Genomic DNA, 9,483 nt, shown 5'->3' on the forward strand with positions numbered 1-9,483 from the left:
GGAGTGAGGAGGTTAAAGCTGGTATTCACAGAGAAAGGGCTCCCTTCTTGTTCACTGGAATGGCACTTGGAGTCAACCCTTTCTTGAGTCCTCCTCTGTGCAGTGGGAGCTAAGCCAGGCCTCGCTAAGCCAGGCCTCGCATTGATTCTCCTTGTCTCCAGGGTGATGGGAACATTCGCTACTATGAAATAAGCATGGAGAAGCCATACCTGAACTTCCTGATGGAGTACCGTTCCCACATACCACAGAAAGGCATTGGTGAGTGTGTGGCCTGGATCGCTAGCATAGCTGTGGGCTTAGCATTTGAGACCATACCAATTTGGGGTCCACAATAACATACTCTGGGGACTAACTCAGACCTCAGCTTTGTGAATGGAATCTGACAGATATAAAAGCTACCGACTGTGTGTGTGTTCTTGGGATTTCCATCTATGTTCTCGACAGCACAGTCCCAAGGGCTCTGAGGCTAGAGGGGCCTATTCTGAACACCACCTCTGAGCTGCAACTCTGTTCCTGGAGGTAGAAAATACACTACACAGCAAGGCACATAGATTTCATAGCCATTAGGGCTGGAAGAGACCTTGCAAAATCATTGGTTCCTGCCCAAAGACAGGAAGTCAGCTGGGGTTAGATCACCCCAGCAAGATAAGCATCCATTTGAGTCACTCTCTGACCCGAGCACTCAAGGAAGAAGGAAACACTGCATTCAGTGCCATGGCAATCAGATGGTTTACAAAAATGTTCTCTAGGCTCCATCTAACAAGCATAGATCCTTGTAAGGACACAGTCGCCTAGGGCCCAACCACATATTAAAATTAATGCTGGATAGAAACCAGCTATAAAATTGTTACACATTTTCAAGCACTAATTTGGTGGCTGGCTGGCTCTTTTTATAGCTGGATGGACATTTTTATAGCATGATAATTACTCTGCATATGTGGCTGGTCTAAATTTATTCTGTGATTAATCAGTTAATTGTGGGATAATTACTTTGCAAGTGTGGCCAGTCTACATTTATTGCACAGTTAACCAATTCATTACATAATGTATGTAATGTGTGGCAAAAACCCTAGTGGCAGTATTGCTAACTCATGATTTTTAGTGTTGTTCTTAAAGTCTCCACTTCGGGAATGTGAAAAACTTAGCTCTTTCTTTTATATATAGATATATATAACTATATATAAAATAAAAATCTATGTTTTTCACATTCCTAAAGCATAGACTTTAAGAACAATGCCAAAAATTCTGAGAGCTGAGTTGACAACACTGTGTCTAGTTGGATGTGAGTGCATGTTATTGCCACCATTCATGAAGTGCATGACTGTTAGCGCCCTTGTTACTGTTACAGTACTAATAAGCCAAGATGTTGTTAGGGTATCTGTACCAAAACGAATGCCATCTCTCAGCGAGGCATGCTGCTTGTGGTGAGGGAAGCTGAGTCAATGACCTTTGCTTGCTTAAATTCACTTGGAAAAGGGATGGGTTAGTCCTCCGTGTTGATTGTTCCCAGCCTGCTCCCAAACCATGCCTGCCATCTGCTGTGCTCTGTCATCAGGGGCCATGCCGAAGAGAGGCCTTGATGTGTCAGCCTGTGAGATCTTCCGATTCTACAAGCTGATCCCAACCAAAAGCCTGATCGAGCCCGTTTCCATGATTGTGCCACGGCGGGTAAGCAGGCCTCTGCCATGCATGTGGGCACATCCACCAGCTCTGATAGAGCACAGCTAAGCAGGAGCTGTATGACCTCTGGGAAAGCCCTTGGGCCTATTCCTCAGCTGAGGTGGGAGATGGGTGCTGCCTGAACCAAAGACTATTTCCTAAGGAAAGACAGCTTGTGATAGCCTGTTACATGGCTTGCAGCTATGGAAGGCTCTTACCTAGCCATGTGTGTGGGACAGATAATGTCACTGTAGTATGTAAGAACATTATAAACTGCTCAGGACCTTTATTGGAATAACACAGTGAAAGGGCCCGCACTGGGGTTTCAGCTCCTTGGAAGGATAAAGTTGCCAGCACCAAGCTTCATGCTGCCATACTGAAGCCTTTCCTGATGTCTGAGCTGGCTAGCCTAAAGCTAGCTTGGAGAGCTGTATGTACCACTGTATACATCCTGGGACTGCAGTGTAGATATCCCAGTCAGGGAGACCAGAACCATTTCGCACCCACATCACTTTAGTTTTCACTTTGGCTGTGACTCTGTAAGCTACTAAATTTACTTCTGTAAACTATTAAATCCCCTGACACCACTCAGTCCAGCTTCCTTGTGAGGAGGCTGTTCTTATGGCAACTGATTACATGAGTCCATGGAGTCCATGATGGGCACCCCAGTGAGTACTTATACCTCTCCATCTCTGCTCCTCAGATATACAGCCCACCTGCTCCTCAGATATAGCTGTCTACAGCAGCCCAGCTCTGCCATCAAGCCACCTAGCTCATCTCTGTGGGTGTCACATCTTTGAGGTTCGCTTTGGGTGCAGTCCCAATCCTTTGAAAACTAGCAGAAGTTCTGCTGCAAGTATTAACAGGACCAGGTTGTCTATATCCATATATTGCTAGGAGAAATATCAGCCTGGAACGTACCTTGTAACACTGCTCTTCCAGGCAAGGGGATGTTGTGAATCAAAGCAACAAGGAATTTCTAGGGGAATCATAATCCCAGTAAAGGACAGGCAAGGGGTTTCTGGGTCAGGATGGGTAGAGGTTCCTACCCATTAGGAACCATTACCTGTCAGTGTCTAGGCGGCCCTGCTGAGAAATGGCCCTTTTTTGGCCAGCAAGCTTGGCAGCAGCTGGTGGCCCCAGTAGCAATTTTGTGCATTTTCCCTGTGTGTTTGCAGTCAGAATCTTACCAGGAGGACATCTACCCTATGACAGCTGGGACCCAGCCAGCACTGACATCTCAGGAGTGGCTGAATGGAATCAATAAAGGTCAGGCCTGGGCAGAGGGAGTGGAATTAGAGTCCAACAGCTCTTTGCCTGACTTGCATTGGCATGATGTGTCAAGAGCATTCTGGTTCATTAGCGGCTGGAGAGCTATGCTCTATTAAAAAAAATAAAATTGGTCCTATGACTCAGGGCTGTTGCGATTATGAATGGCCTTTGAGAGTACCTCCAACCTGCAGGTCTCTCCTATTGGGTGAGTACATGCCTGCTCTTTTCAGGAGCTAAAGACCCTGCCCCCCATTTGCTTTACAGGGCCTGTTCTGGTGTCCTTGAGACCAGGCTCGGGGATTGTGAATTCTCTGCCACAATTTCCTGAGCAAAAGCCATCCCAGAAGACCACAGAATCCAACTGGTACCAAAACCAGGAAGAATGGATGCCACTGGAGAAGATCCAAAAGCAAAGCAGTGTCCCAGACAGGAAAAGCCAGAAGAAAATGGAGAGACTACAGGATGATAGCCAGATGCGGCTTTCCAATGGCTTTGATGTGTTTGAATGCCCCCCGCCCAAAACTGAGAATGAGGTCTGGCTGTGTGGAAGCACGGGGGGCCTGGATGTGAGGGTGGGAGAAGGGAGAGAACAACAGGTGACAGCTAGCCCAAACGGCATGCTTCATTTGTGATCCCCTGAGGCCACTGGCTGTCTCTTACATGAATACAGCACACAGCACAATGAGGCAGCCCTGTTACAAGGGGTAGGCTCTCTCTACCCAGGTATTTACAGCTAGTCCTTGTCACTGCTGACATTAATACATTTCTGCTCTCAACCATACACTAAGGTGATGGTCACCCAGAGGTCCCCTGGATGAAGCAAAAATAAGTATGCTGTAGGCCTTACCTGAGCAAAGCCACAGCATTTTCATTGGTTTCCTCTCTGTAGCTGGTACCTAGCACTGGCTTATTCAGGAGATGGTCCTAACTGAGGATATTCCCAGCTGGACCATTGAAAGACAGTTATTGGCTTTGCTGGCCTTTACGGGCATGCTGCTCTTCAGAAAATCTGGTCACTTGCCCAAATGTGGGAGAGAGGCTTGCCCCTTGGGAGGAGCCAATAAACAAAAGCTTCCCCACAGTATTGTCAGGGGAGAGTGCCCACAGAGCAGGGGTGGGCAAAATATAGCCATAGGCTGGATCCCACCTGAGAAGGTACTTTCTCTGGCCTGCAGTGGGTCCCTTGGTCTCTCCTGGCCCAGGCACCATCCAGCCCGTGGTGCATCCTGCTACCCCGAGCACACAGTGGGGCTGGGGCAGCTCTGCTGCTTTCTAGGCATCCCAGGCAGCGGCAGCTCCTTCTGGCTGCCACTGAGCTGGCCCCAGCCCCGTGGTACTGGTGGGGACCATGTGCACAGTCCTGACCCCAGCCTGCCCCATGCCTGCTTCTGACTCAGCCTGGCAGAATGGACCAGCTCTGGATCAGCTGGAACCTGCACATACAGCTCTGACCCCAGCTTGCTCTGCACCTGCTCCAGACTCACCCACCCGTGCTGAGCAGCAACAGCAGTGGTGGCAGCTGGGCAGAAGCTGCTGCTTAGTGCAGGGGAAAAGCATCCCTTCCTTTTCACTGCTGCTGGGTCTTCTTGCTGCAGCCACCCAGAGCCCATGCCTGGGCTGCCCTGCAGCTCCTCTGCACTGCCACCTCTGCCCTGCTGGATAGCCCGGAGGTGAAGGTGACTGTGACAGAGAGGAGCAGCAGGGCAGTCCAGGCACCGGCTCTACGCAGCAACAGCAAGAAGGGCCCAGTAGCAGTGAGTGGCAGGGACTGCTTTTCTCCCATGCTGAGCAGTAGCTTCTGCCTGGTCATTGCCACTGCTTAGCGTGGGCGTGGGGCGAGTCAGGGCTGGGGCTAGGTGCTGTTGGCAGTGGTGGGGAGGAGCCACAGGGCACACAGACGCCAGACCATTTTGGGGGTGGGGGGTGCTGACCAGCCTGTGGCAGCTCCTCAGAACTGCCTATGTGGCTCTTTGGCCCAAATAATTGCCCACCCATGGCATAGCGTGCAACCTTTTTTGGGCCCTGTTCCTGGCCAATCACAGATGTTGAGACTGGGGCCTCTTAGCATTGGGTATTGAATATGCATCTAGTGAGAGGGATGTTCTTTTCCCCCAAAATAGCTCAGTGTAAGCCAAGAAGACAAAGGGAAGCTTTTTATCTCTGCTGAAGAGATCAGAAACAAAGGCCAAGAGAAGCTGAGGGACATACCCAGGTTACACAGGGAGTTTGACACATAGCCAGGAGCTGGACCCAGATCTCCTGAGTGCTGAATTTTAGCCCCTAGGCCCATCAGTGGAATGGAGTCATAAAGGCAGAAGTATGTGGGAGAGGGGCAGAAACTATTTTTCTGTCTTCCCTTTCCTTTATACTGAGGGAATGTGGCTTTTCAGGAGCCATGGGGTGGGTTGGGGGGTGAATTCAGGTGGCTAAATGAGTACTCTGATGATGGCAGTCATGCCAGAGGATACCTGGCTGATATATTGCTTGTGCCAGCAGGGCTGTGGCAGTGTACTTTATGCCTAGATCTGGTTGTGGCATGAGGGGAACAAGGTGTTGGTTCTTTTCCAGCTGCTACAGATGTTTTACCGACAGCAGGAGGAAATCCGGAGGCTGCGTGAGGTGGTGAGTCAGAGGGATGTCCAAATCAAGCAGCTGGAGCTGGAGATCAAAAACTGCCACATGGATGCCGGCAGGTACTGAGGGCATAGGGGTGCCTGTGTGGCTGATGGCACCCGGCAGGCCTATGAGACCCCAGCCACCTTGAGAAAACTGCTCTTTCTAGCTTTGGATTAAGATGGAAGGCATGCGATTGAATGCCCAGTGGCAGTACACAGGCTCACACCCATCTATGGAGCTCGCAGAGGAAACCTGGCTCAAAAAACATGGACAAAGTCTTGGGAGTCTTGTTCTGGCTCTGCACACTCTCCTTTGATGCCTCTGTATGCTGCAGGGTGCTGGAATAAGCAGAAGGGGTACTACAAGCTTCCCAGATCAGCCTGTGCCTGGCAGTGCTGCTCTTGCGGTCCCTGCACTGCTGCCTGGCTATGCAGTGAGGGGGGGGCTGTCAGCACTAGCCAGGTGCTGTGTAGCAGAGCCCATGGGGGTGGCCCACAAACTGCCCATACTGCACAAGGCCTGAGCTACCCTGCACATCGAATAACATCATGTAAGACCCATATGAGGACTGGAGTCTGTGGCCTGTCCCAATAGCACCTCCAGCCCTCCCAGAGTAGGCATCTAGGCCTGGTACTCCTGTCCTTCTCCCATCTTTTCCCTTCAGGCAGGGTCTGTTGCTACATCCTGTTTCTTCTGCAACAGCCATTGGCTCCATCGCTACCTCATGCCCCATAACCCAGACACCAGTTAGTCTGTAGCCCTTTCATGCCTCAGCAGCATTTCCCTGACCCTACACTGCTTGTCTCCCATGAAGTACACACACACTGCCATCCACATGCTGTTAGTTGCCTGACTTTTCCACTCTCCCTCGACTGTCTGATGTCAGAGCATCTTGTGGTTTAGCTTCTGCCAAGGCTCAAAGCTCTGTCCTGTGAGCCTCTCTGTGTATACCTGGTGAGAACCCAGGTGTCCTGAGGTTTTCTAGGTCCCTTAGGTGTAAACAGTAGTGTCAATGCAAACCCTAAGGTGGAAGGAAGTGTCCATGGTCTCCTGAATGGTGTGAGAATCAATGAGGCACTCCATTTTACCCAAAGTAATTACTGCTTCACACATACGTGTATGTGTATATGTGCCTGCACTCATGTACACATGGGGTGAGCATGGGCAAGATGGCAGGGCCATGATCTGAGCTCAAACATTTGCCAAGTGTGAGGAATGCTACTGTGTTGCTAGATTAGAACCACTCCACCACAGAGAATTCAGTAGCCAGTGAAGTCAGGGCTGTGTCCTGCCTGCTAGTGTCTCCTGTTGGGGCAAGGCGCTCACTAGCACCAGCTCCCAGAAGGCTGCAGCCGACAGAAAGTGTTTGTCTGTGAGCACTGCAAGAGGACCCACAATAGGTGTGTAATGTAAAGAGACCTCAGCCTTCCCAAAAGCCTCATGCCACTCTAAAAACCAAGAAACTCAGGTGCTAAAGAACAGTCACTTTTATGTTGCTTTGAACAGCCTCCTTTTTCCACTCTCACCAGTGACCATTAGTGTGTGGCCAACTACCCCCACACAAAGACAAAATCCATTTAGAGTTGGCTGCCTTCACCTTCGACACCTCTCTCTGGCATAAAAGCAGACCAGAAATGAGCTACACTGATGCTTGCTTTTTCTGGGGAACTCACTGCCTGACTCCATCTTTCTGTCTGCCCGATACTGTTGTGGAGGCAGCAGTGCCAGCAGAGGTGTTACTGAGCAGCTCCATTCTCAGGGCAGCCATGCAATGCCTGGGGCAGTGCCAGCCACTGCAGTGGGAGCTATTCATTGCTGCTTTGGATGCATCTATTTTTGTGCCCCCTTCACAAAGGTAGTGCCCCCTTCACAAAGGTAGTGCCCAGCCCCCTGTTACGCTAACGAGCACCAGTGGTAGGCTCTGTGAAGCTGAGCATCTGGGCTTGTGTGGGTTACTATTTCTCAAGGTGTTACGGATGAAAGAAAGAGCTGATCATCCAAGTTGCCCACCAAATACTTTGGACACATCTACTGTTTGTCTGAACCACATCTGAAACTTCCACACAAGTAATACAGCCATACTTCTTTTTGTAAAAAAATCCCAATCATTTTTAGTTTACAACCAATGATTATGAAAACCGAACAACACATCAGTGACATGACAACATGGATACCTACAGTGTAAGACAATGTAAGGCTGCTTTCTGTCAGTGAAAAGTGTGTTTCATTTGGAGATTTTTTGTTTTTTTTTATAAAAAAATTATTTAAATTATTTGTCAGCAAAAGTAAAGAAAAGTAATTTTTACCAGGCATTTTTGTTTGTTCTTTTTTTATTAAAATTTTTCTGTATGTGTATGACTAGACAGCTTGGAAACTGGTCAGCAAATGTTTCTTAGCCAATTATGAATGGACTTGTTGATCTCAATGTATACTTGAAAAGATAATCATTGCATTTATTGTTTACTGAAGATCTTTCCAAGAACAAAGGATATCTAATCAGGACTTGAATATGATCTTTTGGATAATACCTCTGCATAAATGTAAACTTTGAACTATATTTCAGCTCAAAGCTGAAATGTAACCATAAATATTTTACAGGAAGACAGATTGGCAGAAATTGTTTTATTATGTTTTATTAAACAGTGCCTAAATATATTTAAAAGATCATTTGTGGCATTCTTCTCAAGACGACATAATAGAAAACAAGATAAGGAGAAAAGGGCAAATAGATTTGTGCAATGTAAAACAAATGTAATTAAATCAATATCTATCTAGAATTTTACTTTTTAATATATGTAGATTTTGGTTTGATTTTGCTTTTTCTAGTGTTTAATTGCTTAAAGAAAATTTCTAAACCAGAGGACTGATCAGACTTAGAAGGGAGTTTATGTATTTCCGTCTGTGCTCTGATAAATTATTTCCTGAAGTATACTGGGTAATTAAACCTGAAATTATACAGGTGCTTACACTGTTGTTAATACATGTGTGTCTTAACCTTCCCATTTGCCCCAGAGACTGGTGGGGCTGTTCATTTAAGTCCTTCCATACTTTGTTCCTGTGTTGATCCAGCTTCTAATAAACTAAAAACTAACCCAAAGGAATGAACACAGATAGGCTTTCCTCTTCATTTGCTTTTTAACCACTGCACCTGAGTAACTACTATATGGGTACTGAGGTCAAGTTCCCCATCAAAGCGGGTCCACTGTGAAGTAAAAATACAAGATTCCTGGGGCCAGGAAAAGAGAGCCATAATCTAGTGGTTATAGTTCAAAGACCTGAGTTCTGCTGCAAGGACTGCACTCCAAGGACTGATCCAGGCTTAGACTTGCTTTTTCACCACTTTAAAATTAGTGGGGCTGGGTTCATGCCCCTCCTGACTTGTAACCCACACAACATTCAGGAAGCATGAGTATGGCTGCACCTTGCCCAGGTATTGTAAATGGGCAGGCTTCCTCCCTTCCATTCACCCCTACTGGCCTACATGCATAGAGGCCAGGAGGCATGCATTCTGCACCATGCCATCCATGTCCCAGTTCAGCCTGGCTGTATGTGCTGTCTGAAGTGATCCACTCCCAGACTTATTACAGACAGAGAACATGCAGCTTCATCCTGACCAGTTCTGTCATGCACCATAAGGAGGAAAGTGAAGAATGAAGATCTGTTACAATCCTGGCAGCAAGATGAATCATGAGAAACATTATTTCCCAGTGATACTTTTAATTTAAAGTATTTACAAACCAATAAGCAGTCCAACAAGTTGCTGATAACCATCCATAAATATAAGCCCTACCCTCAAGCAGCCAAAACCTCCAAATTCCTTAACCTGCCTATTGTACCATACAGGTGAGTGGGAGGAAAAGTCCTTCAGCAGGGGCTATTTTCTTTTATCTTTTTACCAGCGACTCAGGACTTATGGTAATCATGAGTTAAAGGCCC

At 47.6% G+C, this 9,483-nt stretch overlaps 1 protein-coding gene across 2 annotated transcripts in view; it reads left to right on the forward strand.

Moving 5' to 3' along the window:
• The window catches only part of CORO2A (coronin 2A), a 98,960-nt gene extending 90,447 nt beyond the window's left edge, over positions 1-8,513 (forward strand). For both annotated transcript variants that reach the window (XM_019555328.1, XM_019555329.1), the window contains exons 8-12: positions 162-258; positions 1,556-1,668; positions 2,838-2,928; positions 3,196-3,464; positions 5,500-8,513. In XM_019555328.1, the coding sequence (XP_019410873.1) occupies positions 162-258; positions 1,556-1,668; positions 2,838-2,928; positions 3,196-3,464; positions 5,500-5,631 (702 nt within the window). In that variant the 3' untranslated portion in view covers positions 5,632-8,513. The remainder of the gene's footprint in view (positions 1-161; positions 259-1,555; positions 1,669-2,837; positions 2,929-3,195; positions 3,465-5,499) is intronic.
• The last annotated feature ends 970 nt before the right edge of the window (positions 8,514-9,483 follow it).

The sequence above is a fragment of the Crocodylus porosus genome, unplaced genomic scaffold, assembly GCF_001723895.1.
Source record: "Crocodylus porosus isolate Cpor-Errol unplaced genomic scaffold, CroPor_comp1, whole genome shotgun sequence".
Classification (NCBI taxonomy): Eukaryota; Metazoa; Chordata; order Crocodylia; family Crocodylidae; genus Crocodylus; species Crocodylus porosus.